This window comes from Pelmatolapia mariae, linkage group LG16_19, assembly GCF_036321145.2.
Source record: "Pelmatolapia mariae isolate MD_Pm_ZW linkage group LG16_19, Pm_UMD_F_2, whole genome shotgun sequence".
NCBI classification, from domain to species: domain Eukaryota; kingdom Metazoa; phylum Chordata; class Actinopteri; order Cichliformes; family Cichlidae; genus Pelmatolapia; species Pelmatolapia mariae.
Window position 1 is genome coordinate 51,711,197 of NC_086241.1, and position 27,855 is coordinate 51,739,051.

The following is a 27,855-nucleotide window of genomic DNA, read 5'->3' on the forward strand; positions in this document are numbered from 1 at the left end:
ATTCATTACTGTGTCTCTGTGCGCAGGTTAACTTTGTGGCATGTCAGCTGTTTGCCCTGCTGATGGCTGTTTGGTTTCGGATCTACCTCCATCCCAGTAAGACCAGTCCCTTCATCAGACATGTGGTGGCCACTCTGTTGGGCTTCTACTTGGCTCTCTTCTGCTTTGGCTGGTGAGTCACCCCTCTGTTTATCTCGCAGCTCTGTTCTTGTCATCAGTGTGCTTTCAGACTCTGCTCCAACCTTCCTTCCTACAGTATCACGTTAGTGACTTTGTTTTCCTGCAAACAGAGGGCATGTCCCAGTTTCATGTTATGGCTATGTGCTTTGTTTTTTTTTTTTTTAATTTGATTTTACTTATGCTTCAATTATCAGTATATATTATGTTATGTAATGTTATATAATACAAGAAATGTTATGTAATGAAGTGTCCATTTCTACTTAAGTTATTTTTCTACATTTCCCAGAATGCTTCTTTCTAAATCGGGACGTACATGAACAGTTCACCCTCTGCTGGTTTTGCTAAACTAGCATTCATTTTTACACATAGATCTCCAAACAAGTAGTTCTGATAGAAAGTCGGCTTTTAAAAATGGTGACACGGAAACCCACATTTGCTTCTTGTTTGGGTTTCGTCAGTCACAGAAATTAAGCCAAAACAGCTCGACTCCCAAACCATTTTGGATTTCATCCCTGTGCAGCAGTACCCATTTTCCAGTGTCATGGTTTCCGTTGGCAGTTTGTGCTCGCCTTTGTTGTCCTTGTAAATAAGAATGCGTGCCAAAAATTAAGTCACAACTTGTGGTGCGCCTTGGCATTGTTTTGGCTTTTCGTGCACCCCCCTACACACACGCACACAATTTTCTTTTTTTTCTTTTTTTTTTAACCTGGTGTGTCCAGGGCATTTTGGATCTGTGCAAGCAGGTCAGAATCTACTTGAGTGTAGAGATGCCAAATGGTGCCAAATGGCAAAGAAGGAGTTTGGTTTTAAAAAGAAACCTCTGTGATGGCTTTCTTTCTTTTGTCGTTTTCTGGTCTGTTTGAATTTCTTAATCACCTGCAGTGTTTATTCTGTTTAAATTGAACTCTGGTTCATTTTCCTTTTGGTGCATTTCATTTATGCAGGTGTGAACACAGTAATCACACCCTGGTGCTGACCAAAACAATCGCACCAAGACCCTTCGGAGGAAGTGGTCTCAGTGCGTTTCAAAATGAACTTCACAGCGAGTCATTTATGGCGTGAATGTGATTTGACCTTGATCCTAACGAGCTACCAGGTATACGTTACAAGGTTGAACTAAAACAACTTCCCAAAGCCACGTATGCTTTTTCCTCTAACATGCAGCAAGGTACTACAGATGTGCAAAGGTTGGTATGAGCTATCAACTAACCACAAAATGAACGTAAACACTCCGTGTAGTCTAGAACGTTCTCACGTGGTTTGTAGTGATGACTTTTGGTTCGCGTGGAGTGCACTTGGATTTTTCTTTGTGTGAAAAGAAACCAAACAAGGGAGAGATTAAAAGTTAACAAATTCATCAGCTGATTCACACTAGAGTAAACAAACTATAGGTGTGAAAAACAAAATGTCACTGCTGTTTTTGCTCTGTTGCTTTAAGAAAATATTACAAACTTCTACCGTACTACCTCTACTGCACACACATGGTTTACAATGAATGATAACCCTCAAGTGCCGTGCTCATATACAATGAGATTGTTGCTAAAACTACTAAAATGCTCATCAAACACTAGTAAAATCTGTTAGCGTGCAAAGAAACCAAATAATCAGTTAAAGTGAATACCACAGTGACACTCTTTGGTCTGCCTATGGCCTGATTATTGTAGTTTATTTGTGTTGATGTTACTATACTAACAAATGAAACCAGCAGATTCAGCAGTAGTTACTTCCTGCATATTTGTCGGTGGTTGTTCGGAGGTTAGGTTTGATAGTAGGATTGCTTCATTCGTTTTTCCGGGCTTTTTTTGGTTTGTTTTTTTTAATCCTGTACTCATTTGTTTGCCTGCCATCATCTTTGCTCTCCCTTGTCACTTCTGCCACTACCCTCACAGCCCTTCATGCCAAAGCAAATGAATCGATTGGGTAGTAACTGCTGTCTCATTAGGAAGCTGTTGTCCTGTATTAGACTGTACCTCTGGCACAGTGCCACTGTGTGTGTGCGTGTGTATATATAGCAAACACAGGAAACACTTGTTTCCTCTTAATCAGACTTCAAGCTGCACAGCAAGTGAGAAAGTGATAGCCAGATAAAGTGTTATCTGATCATCACACCGATGGGGTCTTATGTCACTTTACCAACAGACTGTTTATGCTGCATGACTGAGCTGACACCAAGCTGCAGATGGATGATAGTCAATCATATAGTATCAGAAACAAGCCTTAAGACCACTCTCCTTATGTACAGTGACGTGAAAAAGTATTTGTTTTGTTTTTTTAAATCTTTTTTGTTTTAGTTTCTTTTGCATATTTGCCAGATCATCAAACAAATGTTAATGTTAGACAAGGATAACCAAAGGGATTACATAGCTGATGGAGTATTGTTGTCACTCTGGTGGGAGGGTGGTTGGCATGGTAACCTAACTTTGTGAACATTCTCAAATCGATGCTATTGGTGCCGCTACTAGAAATCTCAGTTTGATTCTCTGTGACCCTGACTTCGAAGTCAAGGTCATATGACCGCAAGGTCAGAGGTCAAGTTTTCTTAAAACACTTGTGAATCCAAGAACTCAAGAAGAAAGTCAGCTACAAACTTCAAACTTAGACCACAGGTGCATCTATGTGGAGGGTGAGGGGTAGCACTAGTGACCTTTAGTATTTTAAAGTGATGATTTCATTTATTAAGGGAAAAACGTTATCCAAAAATAAAACCAAAGTAGAAAATCATCGACATCTGTCAGTCTGGAGAGGGTTACAAAGCCATTAGTACAGCTATGGGACTCCAGCAAACCCCAGTGAGAGCCATTGTACACAAATGGAGAAACCATGGAACAGTAGGGAACCTTTACAGGACTGGACAGCCTATGAAAATCACTCCAAGAGTGCATCGACAATTCATCCAGGAGGTCACAGAAGAACCTGGAACAACTGTACGTCTTACTAGTCTCAGTTAAGGTTGGTGTTGATGATTCAACCTTAAGAAACAGAATGGGATCCATGGGAGCGTTACAAGGAGAAAACCAATGCTGACCAAAAAGAACTCAAAGGCTCGCATTTGCCCAAAAGCACAATGGGATGGTATTCTGTGAAATGATGAGATACAAATTGAACTTTCTGGAAGGTGTGAGTCATGTCACATCTGGAGTAAAACTAACATAAAAAGAACACCATACCAAGAGTCAAACACAGTGGTTGTAGTGTGATGGTCTGGAGCTGCTTTGATGCTTTAGGATCTGAATGACTTGCTATAATTAACAGACTCATGAATTCTGCTCTGTACCAGAAAATCCCGAAGGAGATGTGCGGACATATTATATCTGGCAGCCTAATCAGTTTAATGTAAGTTTTGAAGCTGGCAACCACAGATGTTTTAAAAATTCAGGCAAAACACAGGCTGTGGTTATCCATGTGGATGCACTGCAATTTCTAAATCACAAGGTCCCGTGGCAATAACAGTCCCAAGTGGACAGGGCTTAAATTTATTTTTGCAAATGAACAGCATTTGACTATGTCTTCAACCACAGGCTACTTGGAAAAGTCGGCTCTAGCAAGGCTGCGGAACTTATCATCAGATACTGGCAACAGGGGAAGTGTAGTAATAAAGGAAGTGAAACACCGACTTAGTCCGACAACACAAGAGATGTGAGCAAACTTCATTCTCTCTGGCCAAAACCAGCCGTCTATTTTAGCACAAAGGGGCCAAATAATCACTATTTGATATTTACCTCTGTGAGCGCCCGCCAAAGAGTTTTATTGTCTGCAGTAATTAGTAGGTAATAAAAAGACTATACACTCATAGAAATGTCATTAAGAAGATACATTTTATGGAGGTAATATATGGCATTTATTGTACTTGGCTCAGTATTCCCAGTTAAGTGTTTTATGTTGCTAAGACTGAATTTGCTGCTAATCACAGGGTAAAAAGGTTGAACTTGACAAGTGGAATTGGTGATAAGCATGTAATGTAGAGGAAGGAAAGGGCATGAAATGCATGAATGCATCAATAGTTTTTTGGTTTTTTTTTTGTTTTTTTGGGTGTATGCTTTTATTCAGGGGGCATATATGATAGCTTTCGTGATGGCTTTCATAGCACACAGACATTCTGCTGCTGCTCTGTGTTAGAGAGCCCTCGACTGCTGGTCTTATACGAGCTTCCTTCCAAATGCTCCAGGCTGACTGGTTTCTTTTAGGTTGTATTTCCTCTCTGCCAGAAACATACGCTTTTTCCTCAATGCTGCTGGACAAACATTTGGAACTGTTTAGCACGTTTCAGGCAAACGGGTTGGAGTCTCTTTGTATAAGAATTTTATTGCCTTTTCCCCTCTCGGACTCTTAACCCTTGTATTTTCAGTTTATTCCATTCACCCACCCCTATGATCTCTCGCCAGCCCTGATAGACGTGTTGTCTTTGTTGAGTCACAGCTAACACACTGTGACATCTCTCCTCTCCTGGAGGGCTTGACGTCTGTAGGATCACACACTGCGCCCTTCAAAGATCCATCCGGTAGCTGCTGCCACTGCTGAACTTTTGTGCCTCGCACAAAGGGAGCGAGGTGGATATATGGCAGAGTTGGTTTAATATCTTGTTAGTACGTGGTGTTACTAACACGTTAATTAAGAACATAGTATGATGTTATGGTCACATTCCCTGCCCTGTGACTAAAGATGACACTTTACTAGTTACAAAGGTCTGTCCTCACATGGTTGCTGGTGTGACTATGCTTTGTAATTCTGTAATTTCCTCTTCCTTACAACTAGAGCTGGGCGATAGAACGATAACGATATGTATTGCGAAATAGCTTTTTCTCGATAGAAAAATTTAACTATTGCGATAGGCCTCATCTCTCTTGTCCTCTTAAAAAAAAAAAACCAAACAAACAAACAAAAAAAAAAACAGCCAATCCAAATTAAGTAGCGCAGAGATGAACCAATCACAGCCGCAGCGTCACGTCACGTGACTTGTTACGTACAGCACAAGTGCCAAGGCGCACATGTGTATTTGTTTTTGCAGCCGGGCTGCCCGGCTAATGAAGGAAATGAGTTTGCCGACTAGAGAAAAATCAACCGAGAGCGTGAGCGAAGGTTACCGAAGAAAAAACCGATGATGGTTCCAATGCCGGAGAGCTTATCGAACGGAAGGGCCTTAGAAGTTCCGTAGTGTGAAGGTATTTCGGCTATTTCAAGTCTGACAAAAAACAGAGTAACGCGCACTGTAAATTGTGCCGAAAGCAAGTCTGGAAATACAATAAACCGGTGCATGCTCAATCTCTGACTGAAAGCGCTAATTCGTCATTCGGCTTTTGTCAGACTAAAGTAACTGTTAAAACTCTTTGAAAAGCTAAGCTATACAACAAGGAGAGATTGAGAATTTCCTTTTAGTTCTCAGTTTATTTGATATTGACAAAAGTTAGTCAATTTTGTCTGTTCTTCTGGAAAACGAACTAAGATTTATTTTTAGAATTAAAATTTTGTTTCTAAGTGGAATTGACAATTTAGTAGTCTGTTTTGTTTGTTCTATTTTGAAACTTAAACGCTTTAGCGGCTGCCTTTTGTGTAGTTTGCAATATTTGCCTTTATTTATCTGAAACTGAAGTTTCATGTTCCTTAAGTACATCTACCCTGTTGAACTTATTATGGGAAATAAATATTTAAATCAAAACAAGCTGCAGATTATTTCACATTTTACTCGTGAGCAACGGCACATTTAAATCTTACAAATATAGTTATTTGGCTTATATCGTGATATATATCGTTATCGCCTGAAATGGAAAAAAAAAAAAAAACATATCGTGATATGAAAAAATCTTATATCGCCCAGCTCTACTTACAACTATGCAGGTAGATAAATAAACAGTGGTATTTATTATTTGTGGTATCTGTCTCTCTACAGGTATTCCCTTCATTTCCTGGTCCAGAGTGGCCTGTCTTACAGTGTGATGGTGTTTGCTGGGCTGGAGAACATGCACAAGTAAGAAGAAAACTCACAAACCTATAAAAAAATCTGTTTGATTTAATAAACCCTGAAACCAAAACTTGAAGTTTGCTGCACTTGAATCTTGTCATTAATGTTACATTAGATATTGGACTGTTGTAAGGCTTCATGTGCTTTATCTGTTTAGGGCACATAGGCCTGGGTCACACTGATAATGATTCTGCTCCCGGGCTTCCATCTGTGTCCATGCCTCATGAAGACAAACACACACACTCAGACGCACAGGCATATTCACATTGGCTTAGATGTTATTTTTGCTAGAATTCAAGGTTATGAGTGCAGGTGTGAACATTGGATGTTTCCCCCTGGGAAGATCGCTCTAAATAGATACTAAGGAAATATTCATCACAACAGCTGCTCTCAGAAAGAAAAGGCTCCAAACCCAGTGACAGAATGGAAATGACAACTTTGGTTAACTAGATGAGTAACACGTTTTGACATGCCTCACCTTTTGCAAGAGGTTCAACTCTTATTGTCCTTTGTAGCCCGGTGTTGTGTCTTTGCAGGTCGGTACATAAGCGCAGTCCACTCCCTCTTATGGTAATGCTTATGAAACCTTCACCTGCATTATATTTTTACATAACAAATTAGTTATTATCAGTCTAATAAGCTGAGATTGAGCTGGGGGTTTGTGCCAAGTGGCTGGACACGTCAGTCTGAACTTTAGACTGCAACCTTTGTTCTTTGAACTATTTCTAACATAGCAGATTATGTAGACTTTAAAATATCTCAACACATAAAAGTGTGCCACTGGTAAAACTTTTACCTTAGCGCCCTCTTTTTTTTTTTTTTTTAACTAGTCTGCAGTAATCAACCTAAGGAAATAATCTTTTGTCCCTTTTAATGGAGGCTTGCGGTGAATTACTATAAAGCTGAATACACAATTTTTTCCCCCCCCCACTATGAAAGCTGTTTTTTGGTTTTTTTTGGGTTTTTTTTTTTTTGCTGCCTTGAAAACACTGAAGGCAAATCAACATCTTCTCCAGTGTATGAAAATGTACCAATCCATAGTAGGGGACATATATGACATCCTGGATTTCCCCTGCCATCTGTGACAGATGGGGAAATCTAATGAACCCATACACAACATACAGTGAGGAAGGTCGAGCATACAGGGAGCACAGTATGACAGCTTTTTGGGTCTAAGTGTGGATTGAACCCAAGTCTGGCTGTAGTCTGACTAGGGGTGCTTTGTTTAGTTGTTGGCATCATATTTCGTACTATTCATCACGTGAGCTCCAGATCTCTTTCAGTCCCAGCTCCCTGCTGTCTTTGACGGCTCACCTGTTGGATGTGGCAAGCAGACGGGGAATGTTCTAGATACATTCCAACTTGCCTTGAGCGTGAACACAGCACTGCCTACTGGTTGAAGGCAAAGAGGGAGAACTGTGACATTGTTAGATATGGTGTAACTAATGAAAGAGGCTATCAGAGTAATGAAAGAGCCCACTTACAGGGATACTGGCAGTAAAAAAGAATTGTAACAAGTCAGACTTCTACAGAAATGAGAGAAAAACTGCTGTCTTGATGCAAATGTGTTGGTACCTGATCTTTATAGTTTTCAGCTTTTGAGCCTTAAAATGAGGTAATTGTATCTAATTGGCTCTTTTACAGCATGTAGCTACTTAAAGCTGTTTAATCAATTGGGTTGTTTTTCTTTATTTTATGTGTTTTTCTTTTCTTTTTCATTTGTTTTATTGGCCTCAAAAGCCATTTTCACACATGAGCTGTGGGCCTGAGCTATATGTGAGAACGCAATTTTCCACTTCAGTTTGATTTGATATCAAATGGTCTTTGCCCTGCCAGCTCCCTAGTTTGATGTCACCTTGAACCCTTGTGAGAATCGAGCATAGTCTAGAGAATTCACAGCCAGCCAAGAGCACTTAATGTATCCTTCCACCTGCACACTCTCTAACCAGGCAGCACCTTCACCTAAACCAAACAAATGACACATAAGTTCCGGACAAAGTCTGGAACTTATGTGTCATTTGTTTGGGGAAAACATAAAGGTAAAGAGATACTGGCAGGATGCATATTCTCCCTGTGCTTGTAGGTTTCTACTGAATACTCTCACTTCCTCCCACAGTCCAAAGACATGCACAGTAATTGGTAACTCTAAATTGGGCGTAGGTGGATGCAAGCTAGGCAAAGCACTTAAGTGAATAAATATATGTGGAAAAGGCGAATATAGTGTAGCATACATTGAGTGGTCATTAAGACCAAAAAAGGTCTGAATCCACGTCTGTTGCATCTGTCTGTTCATGAAACCACTTTGCTACCCTTTAAACATCTGTAGCTCCAGTGCTAGCCAACAGAGTTAAGGAAATTTGATCTCTTTTTAAATTGACTGTAAATCTAAGGGTGACATTTGTATGAATTACTTCCTCAAATATGCTTGGCCTGCTTTTAGTTTTCATTTCTGTATGTACACCGTGTACTGTATCCATACCTTCTCCTCCAGTGTGGCTTGACCTGTCTACCGCTGTCCCACAACGGGAGGCCAGCCTGCTTTAGTCTCCAGGCTCCATCTGATGCCTTGAGTGGAAATGAAACACCCCCTTCTGAGCTGTAAATTACACAAATACAAATCAGGTGATGATAAGACAGGGTCCCTGTTGGGCTCAGTACAAATATAGCCGGTCCTGCATATATAGTTCACATCCTCACTGATAAAATGTGGCTGCACACTTCTACTGCAGAGTGCTGATCCTGGCAAAATTAGGGTTTTTGATAAAGATTCTTTTTTTTTTTTTTTTTTTTTTGTGGAGTCAAAAGAAAAATTCTCTTTTGTGTTGCACTAAATGTGCACTTTCTGGCATACAGTCTAGTCTTTTTGTTAAAAGCGAGTGTAATTTCTGCCAGTGCAACAGAACAATGTACCTCACTCCAACGCATCAGTAATATGTTTTAAGTGGGCTTTCTCCAGGTGCTCCTGCCGCCTCTCACGGATAATTGGTGATTTTTATCTCGGCTGTCAGTGTCAGAAAAAGCGTTAGTAGTCATTCTCTTTGTGTCTGCTGTGTGATGGACTGGCGACCTCTTCACGATTTATCCCTCCTCTTTTCCCCAGCTAGGACAGACTGCAGTATTGTCGCAGATGCAGATTTCAGTGTTTTTAATTCAATGCTGGATGACTGTTCAGGCAACAGTGGCTTACCTCTTTCCCTGACAAACACTTGACGACCTCCGCTGTACCCATAATGACGAGTTTTGACACCTCAGAATATATAATTAAAGATGTAGTTTGACCACCATCAAAAAATAGTTTCCAGGTTTTTCCAAGGATAGCTGCACAGGGAGACCCCGCCTTCACTAACTTCTGCACACAGCCACCCATTTTGTAAAACCCCACATGGGGGCTCAATAAAATGTGTATATTTTCGCCAGAACTGATGCATGTGCAACGATACACGGAGCAGATATAATAGGGCGTTCGCACTTGCTTGGGGACAAACTAATCTACTCTTTGTAAGTTTAAGGGGTAAAGAGTTTTGTCATTACATAATTTCATTGCATTTGTTTCTTGCCACCAGTATTTACCAGCCAGTGTGACAGATAGCCCTCCAATATTTACTGACCAAATGCAGAGTCTTCCTACTAATCTACTGCTTAGTGGGTGTTAATTTTGGACCACGTATGAATGAAGCCTTGAGAAATATTATGTGAAAGCGTCTGACGGACAGAATATTGTCAATTTATGCAAGAGAATAATGAAACCAGCTTTGAAAAAGCTACAGGCAGCGGTTAATAAAGTATTATAATAAGCTGCTGGTGTGGGAATCTTAGCAACATTGCAAAGAGCCGTTTGGTCTCCTATATGTGCAGAATGCTGAAAGAATATTGTGTAAACTGCTTATACCCTCGGATGAGATGCCAAGTGTGGGCTGTATACAAATCTCTGAAAATAAAAAAGGACTACGCAGTGATTATCACCAGTTTACTGTGCTTTATCTGTCTCCTCTAAGGGTTTTGTGATTAATAGGAGTGTGCAATTGTAGTGTTTGATTGCTTCTAGAGAAATGGCTCTTGAAAGCTATACAAATGTTTCATACTGGAGAAGTACGAGTGCCTTCTTTTATTTTTTTCATACGTGCTTGGCAGCAGATATCGGGTGACGTCTTGGATACAGTAGGCTGTGAGAATCAAGAGGTCCCGTTGTGGCTTATCTCCAGCACAGCATTGTTGTAGCTGGTATGCTGTATTGCTTCTCGGAGAGGCACAATCCTCTTATTGTTGACAGCGGAGGGATGCTATCTGGCTAGCTTTGACTTGAGCTGACTCTGCAGCAGCTTTGTATTAGACCCTTTAGCGCTGCTCTGTTTTTGGGCCTTGTCTTGAAAGGTCGTGTTGTCCTCCATCTTCCCTCCCTGACAGAGACACATTGCTGGAGCCTTCTCTGCCCTTTTGTCCAGTTTACGACTCCCTCCCCCCCCCGCTGCATAGTTCTGCCCTGTTCCTGAGGCCACTGCGTACTGTGCTGTATTGGAAAAAAAATCTTTGTTCAGCCACAGAGATCAAAACAAAGAGATGAAAGTTTATTTTTTTTCTCCCCAGAACTCTAAAAGTAACTGTTTATGTTGCACATATCAAGGTACTAGTCTGAAAAGCTCCTCGTTGCTATGTTGAATAGTTGAGAACAAGTTGTACCCAAGTTTCTTAGCTGTTTTCGTGTCTGACTCTTGTGACTACTACTTTATTTATTTTTAAATGTCACTTAAATGCAGATAAAATCTAATAATTTTTTTTCTCTGCTTCTTTTCTGTGTAGATACTGCTTCATTGTAACACTGGGCTATTTGATATTGTGTCAAATCACACGGGTCTACGTTTTTGACTACGGCATGTACTCTGCAGATTTCACAGGGTAAGCTAACACTAGAACTCTTTCATCCTCATTTTTTACATTTCAAAAGAATGCTTTTCTTTGTACAGCCCATCAGTTTATCCATTTTTTGAAACAAGCTATTTCGAATGCTTTCCTTTTAAGACCACGCTCTCTTTAAGCCCAGTTTGATTGGCTAGCCCTTGCATATACAGTGTGTTTAAACATCAGGTGTTTGGGGCATCTGTGAACTGTATGCCTGAGCTGACCAAATTTTAAGAATAATCCCCTCTCTGTCCTCTCTAAAGACTGAGGGAAACTGTGTGTTTTGAGTAGACTGAAGCCTGAACATTTGGCTCACGGGGATTACTTGTGTGCTGACCTCAACATTTGAGACTTTGCCAAATGACAGTAAATGAGGCATAATCAGTGCACTTTTAAGATATTTTGGACCTTAATTTAACATTAAAGACCTCCACTGATTGAGCTTGAATCCCAAATGGACTACAAATGACGCTAAAAGGAGAAGTCGTCGATAAGAATCGGCCGAATATTGGATGTGACTCGAGCTAAATGGATACAAGACTGAGTCCCACTGCTCATCTGTGTCCGCACGAGGACGTCGGCAGGGACTGCAGTTCCAAGTGGCTGGTTCCCATTTCTCCAGACAGTCTGACAGTTTGAGCACACAGCCCGCACTCCCAGCAGGTTGGGGGTGGCTAGTTACTAAGCAACCTAATGCAAAGCCATACTTCCTCTGTGAGATTTCACTCCTTCAGCTACATCTGTTGTCCCTCTGTTTTCGCTCAAAATGTCAAAATCAGATGTTTTCCTAAATGTCACTGTACCCCCACCCCAGCCAAATGTGCTTCGGAAAAAGTGAATTTCATTTAAGGCCAGTATTCAGATTTTGGACTATTTTGTTTCCTTATTATGTTTCTTTCGGGCTAATAGGGAAAATGTCTAAGATAGGTGTTTATTTAATTAGAGTAGTAGTGCATATTTATTGAGTTAATCCATTTTTTGCATATTACAAAAACATTTCTACACAAAAAAGAATTGCCTCAGTGTAATCAGTTAGGAAAGTTTTTTTCTTTTTCAAATATCTTGAGCCACATATCTCCACACTATATTTCAAAGATGACTAATATACAGTAAATACATTTTTTTTCTTTAAGTCACTTAACACTGACCTATGAGTCATTCAGGCAGAAAAAAGACATGCTCAGGGCGTGAACTAGTGTTGTGTCAACACATAACATACAACTTGGCAAAGAACACATTTTAAATTCTGGCTTTAGGCACTTTTTGCATAAATATACAATTTCTTCCAATTTCTTAGCTGAATCTGCAAAAATGTTAGATGCCAAAAGATGAGACAGTTTGATAGGCATAAAATAGTAGTTTTGCATCAATAAGATGGTTCCTAAAGAGCTATTAGCTGAAAACTTGAAATATTTTGGCATGGTGGTCAGTGTGTGTGTGGACAAGTGGAGGGCAAAACGTTGCAGGCCTAAAAAACCTATCAAGAAAGCTTGCCTAAGAGAATTTAGGCATTATTAAAAAATAAAGGTGGTCTTATCAAATATCGACTTTCAGGCTGGTTAGTATTATACAAACTGTTTGTATTTAATATACTGCATTTCCATGAATCTCTGCAACTATTTCTCTTCCTACCAAAATATAAAGAAATGACATGTGGCTCAAGACTTTTGCACAATACTATAAATAGGTTAATAAAGCCTCATTTACATATTTATCCTTAAAACTTGCAAGATAAAAAATAATTGCCTTAAGTCTCATAGTAACATCCCATAGTTGCAACTTTTACCCATTTGGCCTTTAAAGAGCAAATAATCTCTACCTTGTGGCTTATTCTTCCATTTGTAGCTCAACTTCATGCCACCAGCAGCTTTCATGTATAAAATTAATCCAGAATGTGCTGATGCAAGCATCAGGAGAGGAGCTGTGTTTTTCTGAGTTCAGGCTTATACATATCCCGCACTGATAGAGAATATCATTAAGTCGGGATAAGGAGGGCTGACCAGCACAGAACTGGAAAAAAAAACAACAACAGGAAGTTTAATAAAAGCCTGCCGTTATCCTGGAGGAAACTAGCCATTGTGAAGATACTAGCACTCAGTGTTTGCACTGTTATTGGAAGATTCCACATAAAATATCAAACAATAGTTGCTAAATGAATACGGGATAGCAGCCAGGCAGGAAAACTCAGGACAAAGGTTTAGTGCGTGAGGAAATGTATGTATCCTAAAGTCAGAACACTGAGACTTAAATATGCTGCGTTTGTTTTTTTGTCTGTTTGGGTTTTTTTTAATGTTTACTCTGTCTTTAGGCCCATGATGGTTATCACACAGAAGATCACCAGCATGGCATTTGAAATCCATGATGGTAAGAACAAGTGTCGTTAAAGCCCGTGTGTCTCCAGTGTAGTGTGCGTGCGTGTGTGTGCATACTTTGAAAAAAAGAAGTGGCAGATGTGACAGAAGTGAAAATGTCAGTTCAATTCTCTTTGGAGTGTGAAAACGGATCAGATGGCCACATTTCTGAGCCAGTTGTCAGTTCCTACAATGGGCTACTGAACCAGAAGGAGAGCATAAACATAGTTATATAATGGAGCAATGACCAACTTTGCATTGTTTTTTTCCCCTCCTCAACCGTTAAGACTTTCTTTAATCCCAAATCTAATTAAACTAGACTTTGTGCTGTCCAAAAAGTCAAGACAAGACATGTGATGGAACAGCCCCGTGTTACATTGTGACATACCGCAGAGCCTGTGATTATTTATTTGTTTTTTTAAGGTAGCACAACTTTAGTGGACGTGCAAAAGTCCAATTTGTCTTCCTGTGGCTGACCTGGATTTGACTCTCCCTCTGCTCCTGGAACAAATAGAGACTTTGCTGATATAATTGAAACACCACATGTGCCAATGAGGAGTAAATAAAGATCCAGAAGTGAAATCATGTTTAAAATAGGAACACATGACCGAGTATCAGACAGGTACTCACAGCTGTTTAGCGCCCACTTGGAGGCTTAAGTCACCTCAGTGCACTGACTGAACACAGTCATCAGTCTAATGACAATTTGGATGATGTTTACTTGAATAGTGTGATATAAGGATTTTAACTGCTTCTCTTTGCAATTATGCCAAATGCACTGGTGTCACTGGATGATTTTGCAAAGTCTCACAGGAGTACATGTTTTCTGGAGATTTCACTGTATTTTGTAGGAAGCCAAATCATTAAGAACAAGATGTGGCATATGAGTGGCATGGACATGGCCTGCAATGCAACAATGAAGTGAGATGGTTAAGCCAAGGAGCTGTACCAGCATGTTTGTATTTTGAATTTTTGACAGTAATGTCTCTGTAATCACAGGAGATTGAATCTGTAAAAAACAGAAAGACATATTGTTGAAATTACACTCTCAGACATTTTGTACTGTTCATCTGTTTTGTAACAGGGCAGCTCGTTAAATGCGAACAGTTTCATAAAATTCTTTACATACGGCTTAAAAATGTGGATGTCTTTTACTCTTGGTAGCTATGCAGTCCAGCCCACTGAGATAAAATGGCCCATGAATTAAATGATTTTTGACACCCCTGGTCTAATAAGTGAGATAGTAGTGGCCATGAACGAAGTGCCGCATCCTGATTACCTGCCCAATATTTATTCTCTCCCTTTGTTAGAATACATGTGTAGATGGCACAGTTTACAGTCTCAGAGGTCAATATTTAATTTGAGTTTTTATTGAGTCAGAGGGTTAAATTGTGGCCCGAGGAGCAGGAAAGTTTAACTAAATATTACCTTGCACAACAGGCATATAATCTCATAGTATAATGAATTGCATAGCCACTGGTCTTCATAACAAAGAGCAGACTGCAAAGTGGAACAGCCAGTGTTAGACAATGAGTTTGTACGAGGTTATGCACACAACACCCTGTTTGCTCTGTTGCATCATCTTTTCTTTACACCCTTTGCTCTTGCTCTCCGTCGCTCACTGTCCTCTGCTAACTCAGCTGTGATTGATATTGTATTGAATTTTTAAACAACATAATAGCTTAATGAATGTGAAATGGGGACAAGGGGTGATGGGTATCTTAAAAAACAAGCACTGAAGCACTGAATAGAGAGAGATGAGAATGTAAGAATGAGTATTAAAAAAAAGAAAGAAAAAAGAGTGTGTTGGGTTTAGGATCAGGTAACAAAGGATCAGGTGTGTGTGAGCCATAAATTTCCATGTAACGGTCGTTAATATTGTAAAGAAATCGTTCCTGTAGCAAGTGATATTGTTGTGTCCCGCTCAGCTATATGCTGCCAGCCAGGCAAGTAAATTTTACCAGCCTGCGATTGATGGAGCATAAGTTGATTTCCATTGTTAGACAGGTGGTCTCCTTACCAACATGATGGTGGTCTGAACCCATTCTATACCTATTCTATGAGCGTACATTGAACTCATCATCATTTCCAAGAAACTGGTTTGCGATGACTTGAGCTTTGTGGCATCATGGCATGTTACCAGCCATCAAAAGATGGGTACTGTGGTCACAGGGTCAGCAACAATACTCAGGTAGGCTGTGGCGCTTAAACAAATCAAGACCAGGAAATGTATTTTCCAGTCTTCTATTATGCAATTTTGGTGAGCCCATGTGAATTGTCACCTCAAGTTCCTGTTCCTGTCCTGTAGGTTAGATATTTGCCTTAAGAACCAGTCCAACAGGTGTTCCTAATAAAGTGGCTGATGAGCATAAATGAAGAGGGAATTGTGTTATTAAGGAAGGACAGGGCTGCGGACAAAAATAAATAAAAAGGGGATTTACGCGCCTGCAGCTTTCTGGATAAAGCCGTGAAGCGATGTCCAAAAGTTTGTAGTTTAGGGCAGCCTCATAGGACGTGAGGTTATACACCCTGGTCAGGCCCTGTGTAGCACCTACGCTAACTTTTACAATTAACCCTACAGAATCTATGGTACAAAATGTTCTGTTGATAGTTTTAAATTGTACTAAACTGCTGTGGCAGGAGCGTAATCCATTTCAATCCATATCCTGTTGACAGAATAAAGAGCTAAAATAGCATAGTGTATTAGAAAAATGCTTGTGGCCCTTAACAAGCTTAAAATAATACGTGTGTGTGTGTGTATTGTGAAGCTGTTATGCATGTCACTTGTTGGCATTGAAGTGTCTCTCTACATTTGTAGGTTTGACCAAGCGAGAAGGGCAGCTGACTCCCAGTCAGAAATACCTTGCTATCAGGTATGTGACTCAGGTATGTTTTTGATGCTTCAAATGATGAGTTCACTGAATCAAGTGGAATTAAAAAGCTGCTGTGATTTTTAAATTGGCATTCAGTCTGAGAGCAATGATGCTCTTTTCTTTAATAAAAGCGTTATTGCTTTCTGCATAGGCAATTGTCACACTGCCCTCCCCTTTCAGTCTCTCTGGCGCTGTCAAGCAGTTGTTAGGCACTCTGTATCTAGGAAACAACACATTGACTACTCTCTGGTGACTTGTACTGTGGGAATGCCTATCCCCTCCATCTACCCTGCTGTATAACTGATCCCCCCCCCCCCCCCCCCCCCCCCCCCCCCCCCCCGTCATTCCTATTGGAGACCATAATGCAGCAAAAACAAAAGTAAAAGTAGTTGTTTAGAAACAGGTAGTTTATATGTGTCAAAAAGGTTAGGAAAGACTAGCCAATAAAAAGAACAGAATAGAAAAAAATGCACAGCAAAGAATAACACATATTTTACATGTGAATCTTACACAAACCAGCCTAGATGGTTATACAACAGAGCAACATAGTGATCACTAGAAGACCTACTCATTGTAGCTTTAAGGCCCTAGACATCACAATCCTTCGCTGGGCTACTCTGAGTCAGCCGCTTACTCTGAAATGGCTGCTGGGAAGGACATCCCGCATGTTCAAGCAGCCAGACTGTGCTTCACCTAGCAGATGAAATTTAAATAGGAAAAACTAGGAGAAAAAAAGTCTCCAGGGTCAGTCGAGATTCTCCATCTTTGCTTGGACTGTTCAGTCGAATAAATCCTACTTCTTCTCAGTCGATATGGACAATACTGCTCTAAGGCATTATAACATGGGTTTAGTCACTCATATATGTTTGGTCTGGACTCTGTAATGAATGGATGAATATTTTCTAATGTTCAATCCCTGTCTCCTCAAGTCGTATGCCCAGCTTGTTGGAATACTTGAGCTACAACTGTAACTTCATGGGGATCCTGGCAGGGCCAACCTGCTCCTACAACGATTACAAGGCCTTCATTGAAGGAACGTGCTACCAGCCGCGGCACCAGGAGAACGCCAACGGCAAGGAGAATGGAAAGTACAAGCAAACCGAACCCTCGCCCAAGGTACAAAGCACATTAGTGGACACAGTTAAGTCCCATTTAGATTGGTTAGGCAGATGAGCCTAACGGTCAATACAAAATTGCAGTTTTTACTTGACAGAAGGTACTATCTTGAATCTTGAATGCACATAACTGTGATGTAAAATTGCACATTTGGATAAAAGGCCCAGAGTGGCGCAGTCCTAAGAATAATATATTGTAATACATGTTCAGGGTTTTGATTTACATGACAGGAACTGGGACATTACTGGGAATTTGTAACACAAATATCGAAACCTCAAGGTTTTTTATATATTCTTGATGCATAATGCGTTAATAATTTAAAGACAGTCCAAGATTAGTGTTTGTGTTTATAAGTGTTTCATAAAAGAAAGGAACAAAGTGAAAACAGATGTTGCTAAATATAAAACATGAAAGGATTCTCAAGGACTCGACTAACCTTCAAATCAACTTAACCGGGTTTCTGTAGAATAACATCACCTCTCGCCATGTTGCCAGCGTTCGTTTTTGAATATAAAGTGAATATAGAGTGCACCGAGTTTAATTGGATTGCTTCATTTTATTGTCTCCCACCTCTGTCCAGAATGATGTCATCTCCAAGCTGTGTACCTGTGCTATCTCGCTGGCCGTCTATCTGTCCCTCTACAAGCTACTTCCAGTGGAGCGCTCGATAGACGACGACTTTGTAAACTCCACACCCTTCCATCTCCAGGTTGTCTACCTTTACTTGGCAATGCTGGCGCTGAGGCCAAAGTACTACTTTGTCTGGACACTCGGTGAGTTTGACTTGGCTTTCTTATCAGTGAATAACACATTTCCTCCCATAAATGTGTTATTCAGAGATTTGAATCTCTCATTTGAGTGTTTACAAATAAAATCTGTATATTCCGATTTTATGCAGATTTTAAACATTTGCATAAACACTGTATATACAGAGGTTCCCTTATGCTGGAAAGGAAACAGTCTTTAAATAACATGTGTAACGTGCACAAAATGTTAGGAAGAGCTGGGACAGGAGACGGAGGAAATACCTTATGCCTACTGGTATTCAAATTTTCATATTTGGTCTAATGTGAGTTAGGCAGGTATTAAAAGTGAGGAAATTTGGTGATAAGCTGGACAGTCTGATGAAAAGTGTGTCTATAAGTGTTACTAAGATCATATTGCTCAACCCCACTGCCTCTTTAAGTTTTATAATTGAACTAGTCTATGTGAAATGCAACCTCAAGATATTTCTTGAGGTAGCAGTGCCATCTAGTGGTGAAGACCTAGAGGTGTTGCACTTAATTTTAGACAAACGCATCCAATGCTCCATTTGTTTCCGTCACTGCTTTACAAACTGAAGGGAGGGAAGCTCTTGTCATTCTTTACTGTAGTCGCTCTACTCTGAAGCCCATGTACCTCTGTCCTGCAGCTGATGCTATCAACAATGCTGCCGGATTCGGCTTCAACGGATACAACAAAGATGGCTCCCCACGGTGGGATCTGATATCAAATCTCAGAATTCTGGACATTGAGGTCTGGATCTTTGTTCTCATTTTATTGTTTTATATCCAGATAAAGCCCCTTTTTATGTAAAGCCTGAAAGAATATTTTTTTTATGTATTTGTTTTCAGTTCGCCACCAGTTTCAAGTTGTTCCTAGACAACTGGAACATTCAAACAGCTCTTTGGCTTAAGAGGTAAGAGCATTTCGGTTGTAGTACTGTAGCTTTCTTAGTCTGCGTGAGAACAAGTTGTGCATGTATATTGTCCTTGACACATAAGCAAAAATGTTTGCTTGATACCTGCATAATTTATGTGGAGAAATTTTACAGAACCTATAATCTGAAGCATTTATATTTGATGCAGTTTTGCCCATTTATGAGATTTTGATTCATTTGTCTCCACTTTTTTTGGACTGAGCACTAGATGTACACCTTATGTTTTCTTCTCAGGGTGTGCTACGAGCGCTGTCCCATTAACCCCACTGCTGCCACCTTCCTGCTGTCAGCCATGTGGCACGGGGTGTACCCTGGCTACTATCTGACCTTCCTTACTGGCATCGGCATGACCATGGCTGCACGTGCAGTGAGTACACGCAGTGCACACTGTTCAATTGATGAAAAGCTTCTGAATTTGTATATTACTTACTTTCAAAAAACTTGCATTAAAATTCTGCTACAAAAATTGATTTGTTTTCCACCGCCATACTAGACTTTAAGACCTCTATAGATTTACCACAGCTACTTAACAGACCAACGAACACACAACAAAATCACTTAATGGATTGCAAGTGGATAATAATGAAGTAGTGTGCCACTTAAACCTCATTTTGAGTGTGAGGCCATTACCACTAATCTCGGCAAAGCCAGACATCTTCATTCCAGTTATGTCAAAAGAGGAGACAGGAGGAGATTTATGCAGAGACAGTGGAGTGATAGTACACTAGGAATGCATTAAATCTCTGGATAGAAGAGATAAAATGCAGAAACGGTCAATTTTGTGTGCAGGGCAGTGAGTTGTGAGTTTCTGCAGTGACTGTATCCTTCTTTATCTGAAGGAAGACATGCAGAGCATTGACCTAGTTATGCCAACTTCTGGCCTTTGCCACACAAAGCTGTTTCAGAGATAGATTCCTCCTAAGATCTACGAGGGACAGAAAGAGACGGCGCAAAAGAAAGATGGGCAGATAATGAGTGGAAGCCGACAGTAATCCCTGCTGTCATGTGGAGATTTCTGGAACTAGGTCAGTTAGCTCAACTTTAGTCTATCGTACAGAAGAGTGGGTAGAGTATAATTCAAACTTTACAGCTTCATTTACCTAAAATGTATAAATTGACAAGTTGAACTTGTCAGAGCAGTAAGAAAAATACTTTGTCTTTCAGGTAAGGCACAACATCAGGCCGTACTTCCTGGTGTCTGACTCATACAAGGGCATCTATGATGTGATCACGTGGGCATGGACTCAGGTGGCCATTAGTTATACAGTGGCGCCATTTGTCCTACTTGCAGTAGGACCCTCACTCAAGTTCTACAGGTACGTCTGTCATGTATCACTATGAGCTTCTTATACACTGTGGAGTAGGAGACACAATGTCAGCCTTTCTTATTTTAAAAAATACATTCATTTTGTGAGCAATTCTGTTGTGTGAGATTACTGTGGTATTGTTGCAAACTTAAACTTTATTATTGTTGTAGTATTAAAAATGTAAATGAAATCGTTGTCCGTAGTGTTGAAATTTACATGTTTTTATTAGCCTGTCAGGCGGTAATGGTTAACGAGACAGCTTTATGATTGAAGGATGAGGAGGAAATAAAACAAGTGACCTTAACATTGACCAGTCGCTGCAAAGAAATTACGATCCAAACATCAACAGCAGCTGCTAGACAGGCAGTAAAGAACAGACACACTGTAGTAGTAATGAACGAATCGTTCAATACTCGAGAATCACTTTACTGACTCGTGAATCATGATTCACAAGCCCAACTGACTCATCCCTGTTGCTATTAGCAAACTAATTTCATTAGTAGAAATATATCTAGCTTATAATTAAAATTGTGTGGAAAAACTCAACAGCCAGTTTCTTAACAAAAACATTTCTGCTCTGAACTGGAAGAAAAAACCCTGAGTAGAAGCTCACATCAAGACAATAGCTTCTCAGTTCACAGTAGCATCGCTCTGCTAACATGCTAACAGCACATTTGAGTTACTCACCCCCTCCCTTCCTGTGCTGAATCGTAGCATGAACGAATCACTCAGGACTCACTCACCCCCTCCCTTCCTGTGCTGAATCGTAGCATAAACGAATCACTCACTCACTCACCCCCTCCCTCCTGGCTCACAGCTTCTTCTTCTTGGTTGGCAACCAATGTTAAGAAACATTACCGAGCTGCAAATGTCATAAACCCATAATTTATTCACAATAGAGTACAGAAAAGATATCAGATGTTTAAACTGAGAAAATGTACAATTTTTAAGAAAAATATTAGTTTGTTTTCAATTTGATGGCAGCAGCATTTCTCAAAAAAAATTGGTAGAGCCATGTCTTGTAGCAGTCTATGAATATCCTGGAACTGAGGAGAGCCGGGCTGGACTTTTGGGAGAAGATTGTTGTCTCATTTTTCAGTCCCGGGTCTTCATTTTTGTATTTTATGTCTGTGATGCGCCAGATGTTTTCTGTTGATGAAAGGTCTGACTGCAGGCAAGCTAAACTGGCTTGTTTTTGTTTGTTTGTTTATTTACTACAAAGTCATGTTGTCGAACATGTGCAGTATGCGGTTTACCGTTGTCTTGTTAACAACATTCTCTCTCATCGATGTTTTCGCAGGTCTTGGTACTTTGGGTTACATCTTCTATGTCTGCTGGTGGTCCTGGCCCTACCTGTCAAGTCGAAACGCCGGCAGGCCAAAGAGCAGCAGGACGACCTCCAGAAGGACAACCAGACAGATCACAACAGCACAGACAACAACTGCAACCAGAAAGAAAAGACCACATGAGGGTCGGGACGGTGACGCGCCGCCCCTTCAGCAGCAGAAACACTGAGACGAACTATAAACTACTGAAACCTGGAGTGTGTTGAGTCTGTTTACCTGACAAAGAACCAAATATCTCCTATCAGACAGAAAACACAAGTCTACATCCTGGCAAAAACTTCCAGTAGCAAGGCTGACAGCAATCACACTTCTGACATGGATACGAGACCAAGGTGAAGAAATGGCCAAGGTGTAAACTAATGAGTGGTAGTGGTTACTTTACAATACATTAGTGAAAACGAACACCTCCAAGCTGCCTTAAACCCTCTATGTACTTTGAAGCTGAAATAACAGTTTGAATGGCACGCTGCAGGAACCTAAATGCAGTTACACCAGTGTGGTTTCATGTAAGGTAAACAGATTTAAAGCGCAGTATGTGGAGGGTTTTTGTCATTGTCTGGGTACAAGCCTCTGTTAGGTGGCAACAGAAAACCGTGTACATGTAAAAGAAACATAACCTTTATCATCAGCTGCCAATTTCAAACAGGCCTTAGGATCCTCAAAATATTGTTTGATTTCTATGTCTTTTTTTTTTTTATCTCTATTCCAGAAGAATTCACATCGTGTGTGTTTTGTATTTAGATGTTTGTGACGACACTAATTGAAATCCATTCTGAATGCTCTTTTGTTTTTTGTGGGATGACTCGACTATGCCTGAAAGAGAGAATCTCAAAGTGGAATTCAGATCTCATTCCTCTCCAGTCTAAAAGATTTAATAACTGGATATCTTTTTATATTTTTCATATCTGCTGCTTTTTTTGTTGGGCAAACAAGACTCATCTGATAAATGTGTGTTTCAAAGGGAGTTTGTTTACCCTCTGGTAACTTAGAATACTTTTTAAGGCTTGTTGACTTGGGGTTCAGAATTATTTTTTCTTTTTTTAATTTCTGCTGATATTTGTCTCATGACAGGTTTCCTCTGTGTTCAGTTGTTAAAACAAGTATCCAAAATGATTTTAATTAACAGAATTCCTACAGAATTTACATCCTTCTTGAGTTATTTGTGCAGTAATTGTCTTAAGTCCTACAAACGCAACAGAAATCTAATCAGATCACCGCACTGACTTAGAAATAAAGTGTCAAATGGTCCATGCACAGTGCATAAAAGCACATAAACAAACCAGTTACAGTTATATATGTATGTGACTTTATAGTATTGTACAAATTTCAAACACATAAGCCAGCTGTTGTGGTAAATGGTCTTATTTCATATTGTGTGCACTTAATGTTAGCCTAGGGGATGTTTCAGCATTTGCTGTATGGTGTTCCTGTTTCTCATGTTGTTTTGGTCCGTGGCTCGCCTTATTAGCCTTTTAGAGTCCCCCAGTTGGACCTTATAACAGCGATTGCTGTGATATTTTTCTGAAATCATTAGATCGGATTAATGAATGATGTAGTTAATGAAAATATGGTGTAGAGAGGACCTTTTACAAGGCACCTCGCTGCTCTTTGAATAATAGTGACACATAAATGTACCTGTAAGAGCAAGATATAATCTTGGGATTTTAAAGCCCACAACATCACTTTGAAATTATGCTTCCTTTTTTTTTTTTTCTTTTTCCAAAAATCATTCTCAATAATTTAAGTTAAACTGATGCATTTGTTTCCTCTAAAGTAGTAACAAAGCAGCAGAGATGAGTTGGGCATTTTTCTTTATTTTTTTGTTTTTAAGACTAAGATAACACTCGCATTTTCCTGCCATAACTTTGTGTGTGTGTACCAGTATTCATGTGACCCGTTGATGTTGATGTGAACTCGACTTAACTATATTTGTAGCCTGGGCCCTGCGTAGGCGAGAGCGGCCCACCCAAGGGGAAAGGGATGTCATTGTTCAAAAACATAGCGATTATTGCACTGCATGGCCACCCAAACCAGCAGATCAATGCAAACTGCTCCATATGTCCAAAGTGCCAAATCATAAATGGCGCATTTTGTTTTATTCTTTTGTGTATAAGTGGGCCTGCGTGTGTGCGTGTGCGTGCCTGTGGAACATATTGGTTATTTTTGTGTCAGAACGAAATTTATTGAAAGATTTGTATAACAGTACATTACAATTCTGATTTATGTGGGGGAATAAAGAGAACTTATTTTTAAACACTAAAACTGCCATTATGTCATAAATGATTTGTTTTTGTCCTGTTTAAAAAAAAAAAAAAAAGATGTAATTTGTTTTTAAATGAATGCAAACACTAGTACAATAGGGCTTTAGCGGCATATATCACATGTGCATATAACAACATTAAGCTTCTTGCATGTTAAAGAGAAAAACGAGTAAAACCATTTAAAATATATTTATCAATTGGGTTTTTATCTTTTATTGATTTTTGTCTCTTTTTTAAATAATACTTGACTTATGTGGATATATCCTTCATCCGCCCAAAGTCCAAAAAAAAAAAAAAAAAAATGGGACAAACAAAAGGAATTAGCCTTTTTTCTGCTTTGTAGTGTAACAAAATTGCCATCATCATTAGACTATCCATCTACTGCTCCATGCACATCATAATGGGAAATGGAGTACAAATTGGGGGGAGTATCCAGATGCTTTACTCAGGTTCGGCATTTATATTATAACTTTAATAGGCGACCAAAGAAAAAGCTAAATATTTTGTTTCATATCACCAGAATTACTTAAAAGCAACGCACAGCATGTAAGCTTTGTGCTTAAAGCTTATTTTAACTACTTGTTGAATTCAGAAAAATATTTTGTTGTGTTTTTAAACACAGAACCTATAAAGTTACTGTTAAAACTGTAAAATTTAATGTCGTACAGTAAAAACTAATCTCACCTTCCCACAGTAATCGTGTGAGATGAGATGCTTTTTTTCCCCTGTTAGTTTTCTTGCCACATGTTACCCTGCTGTACTCTTGGGTGCGAGGAGGTGGAGTCTTACTGTAGCAGGTCGAGGCTCCTCTGTCAAATAGAAGCAAAGATATTATGGCTTAAAAAACGAAGACTTTTTGACTGGATTATCTGGACCGGAATTAAAATACAGAGCAACCCAGCGTAGGTAAGACTACTTGAAAAATTGTTGGTGTACTTTTCTCCAGCTTTTTAGAGGAAATAAAAAAATAAAATAAAAATGTAGGGACCTGTTGGAAAGCTAACGCTAGCCTGTTAGCCCGTTTCCAGGTTTGGCTAGCTTGTGTTTTCAAGTTGCTTCCTAGTGATAGTGAACGGGAAGTCGCTGCTGTGTTTGCAATATCGTGTTTGCAAAAGACCTTTGTCAAGACACCGGAAAAACCGAGCCACACTATTTCTAAACTTTTCTTCGCCTCGTCACATTTAAAGGCATGTGATTATATGCGCGTCATACAGATGTTCTTTTTTTAAGAGTCATGGGGGTCAGAGCAGTGAACGCACCATAGACTTGGTTTAAATGCCACGATGTTGATACGGTGTTTTGCCTATCAGTTTGTTGTGTCCATGAACTTTGTGCACGTTGCAAAGAACACAGCCAAGCAGTTTAAGACTCTGTGTGTATCAAAAACATGAGCCAGTTTTTGCTTATCCACATAACATAAGCAGACCCTGGTATGCATAAGGGAACTGAATCCTCAGCAGTTTCATACCCACATGACTGGTCATAAAAAAGCTGACAGGTTAAATTTAGAGACCCTATCCAGTGTTGCTTAGTTCCCTTCTAACATTTGAATGCGTTCAGATAACCAAACAGCTGACGTGGAGTTTTATTTGATGGTTTGTGATGTTAGCTAGTGCTCTGTGTTTTTACATAAACACTATAAATGCCATGTTTATGTCAGTTTTCCAGCTGGAAACAAAGAGAATTGGGCTGCAAGTAACAAGTGTTTTCATTACTGAATAGAATTGATTATTTTTTTGGTCGATTTGACTTTTGGACATTAAAATGCCAGAAAACCGAACTTCTAAAGCCAGTTTCTTGTTTTGTTAGGGCAACAACACAATTTATTTAATAAATTGTCACATTTAAGAATGGGTTAGTAAATAACTTGCAGTGATTGACTGATTTATTAGGTAATCCTTTGTTTTTCTTTATTTTTGTATCCAGAATCCTGTGTATAGATCATTTTGATCAGCACCTGAGTCATTTTAAACACTGTGATTACAGTGATACTAAAGTGACAGCTCCCATGCTACTTTATTGCATTATCCATGAAATTAAGTCATACAAATGCGTCCAAACATCCTAATTGGCTTTATCGTCCTTTTATCTTTATCAGTCGGTGCCAAGCCATTGCATGCAATGAATGAATATCTGGTTGTGTGCCTCTATTGTGTTGGGTGAGGATGGGCGTGGGCCAGCCCCCTCATCTAATATTCAGCTGTTTGTAAAAAGGGGGGATGCTGAGCCTGAGCCCGGCAGTGCTTGTTGAAACTGTGTGCAGCTGAGCAGAGAACCACTGCCAGTTTTACCCTTCACGGAGGTAAGAGTTTCTTTTGTAGTAATGTTTTCTGGTGATTGTAGGTCTTATTTTCCCTTCTTTCTCCAGCAGCTTATTTTTGATGTGTTTTTTCTTTCTTTCTGTTTTACTGGTTTATTGTCTCTGAGCTTTAGTGTGCATGTGTTTTGTGAAAAAGATGCGACCGAGCTCCACTCTGATCACTGCTGAACAGGGAGAGAGCGCTTAATGTTTACTGATTGGTTCTTGGATGTATTTGTCCACCCATTATGCTGAGAGGCAAGAAGCTGGGGAGGGTGTGTCAACAGGCTCCAATTGCTTTGACTGTAAACAAAGGATTTTTTTCTCACCTCTTCCTGGCACTGTCTAATATGGGCAAATGGTTACCAGGCGATCCCTGACTGAAAATATAAAGAATTCAGAAAAAAAGGTTAAATATTTGCATTGATTGGTTACTCTGCATTTGAGTAAACTGCCAGGCCTTTGTACTGACAGCCCAAGAGGCATGTGACATTTGAGTGTTTATTGACCTGAGCTTGAGCTGCTTGTCTGAAGGATTATGGTGAAATATTGAGCCGTATATAAAGCCCATTGCCAGGGCAACTTACAAGCAATGAAGGGAGCTGATTAATTCTTTGTTACTGTGGCAGGAAGTAGGTCTGACCATTAGGAAAGAGCCCAACTTGATGAATGATTAATGAGTGCTTTTATCGATTGGCTGAATCCCTAATTCCTGTAAAAACCCCTTTCAAAAGAAAACATATTTGAGGGCCTTTCTCTTGTCCAGATGTATTATACAATACATTTCTGGGAGGTTTGTGCAATTTTATCTTAAACTGGGAATTTCTTTTCTAAATATAGAGTAAGTCACTACCCAGTAGTTAAAGTGTCAAAGAAAAAAACAAACCTTGGCCGTCCAGTTAAGGTAAAAAGGCTTAAAATGACTCAGTAAATATAGAAACATGCTTGTCTCTTGGTTTAGGATAATTCTTGAGAATGGTTCACTCCAATTATAGATAATCTCGCTCCAGTGGGTCATGTGCATTGATTTGTCATATAATCACTGCGTCTTACTGCTTTTTTCCTATCGGTGCAAAGTACTTCTTGTACTTTTAGGGAGAACTCTGCTTTTTTTCTTGTGTACAAAAGTTCCGCAATGTCCAATTTCAGGAAGTGGAGGAGGGTAGAAAAGGCTGGCTCTGATATAATTGGAGCAAACAGTCGAGTGCACCAATTGTCCTAGCCCTTATTACATCAGAGAGTCAAAGTTTAAAGGCTATTGTTTGTCTTTATTGGTATTTGATGGCTTGGTTAACTATCTTGAGCAGAGCTTTGTGATTGCTCAACCTTTATTATACTGAGTGGACAAATTTCAGTCAGTGTTTTCAGCCTCAGCAGACAGACTGAACGAAACTGAAGAGAACTAACAGCCCCTGCTCATCCCTGTGTAATAAGCTTGTTTAATAGATTGTAAGTATGGTTATAATGATACTTTAACATGATATTAAAAGATTTGTAATGACCTCTGAAATGCACGCTCACAAAAATTTGTCCTGATAATTTGTGATTGATAATATTTTTGCATTAGAGTG

At 39.7% G+C, this 27,855-nt stretch overlaps 2 protein-coding genes across 6 annotated transcripts in view; both read left to right on the plus strand.

Moving 5' to 3' along the window:
- mboat2a (membrane bound O-acyltransferase domain containing 2a) overlaps positions 1-23,977 on the plus strand; it is a 43,816-nt gene extending 19,839 nt beyond the window's left edge. The window contains exons 2-13 of the mRNA XM_063499105.1: positions 27-172; positions 6,065-6,142; positions 10,934-11,029; positions 13,341-13,396; positions 16,202-16,256; positions 17,186-17,372; positions 17,953-18,145; positions 18,784-18,887; positions 18,986-19,050; positions 19,306-19,438; positions 20,236-20,387; positions 21,679-23,977. Of these exons, the coding sequence (XP_063355175.1) occupies positions 27-172; positions 6,065-6,142; positions 10,934-11,029; positions 13,341-13,396; positions 16,202-16,256; positions 17,186-17,372; positions 17,953-18,145; positions 18,784-18,887; positions 18,986-19,050; positions 19,306-19,438; positions 20,236-20,387; positions 21,679-21,847 (1,434 nt within the window). The 3' untranslated portion in view covers positions 21,848-23,977. The remainder of the gene's footprint in view (positions 1-26; positions 173-6,064; positions 6,143-10,933; positions 11,030-13,340; positions 13,397-16,201; positions 16,257-17,185; positions 17,373-17,952; positions 18,146-18,783; positions 18,888-18,985; positions 19,051-19,305; positions 19,439-20,235; positions 20,388-21,678) is intronic.
- An 806-nt stretch (positions 23,978-24,783) lies between these two features.
- kidins220a (kinase D-interacting substrate 220a) overlaps positions 24,784-27,855 on the plus strand; it is a 47,275-nt gene continuing 44,203 nt past the window's right edge. For 4 of the 5 annotated variants that reach the window (XM_063498085.1, XM_063498087.1, XM_063498088.1 and 1 more), the window contains exon 1: positions 26,205-26,287. The gene's annotated coding sequence lies outside the window, so the exon portion shown is untranslated. Of the gene's footprint in view, positions 24,892-26,204; positions 26,288-27,855 lie in introns of those variants that run through there. The other variant, XM_063498086.1, reaches the window with a different exon arrangement.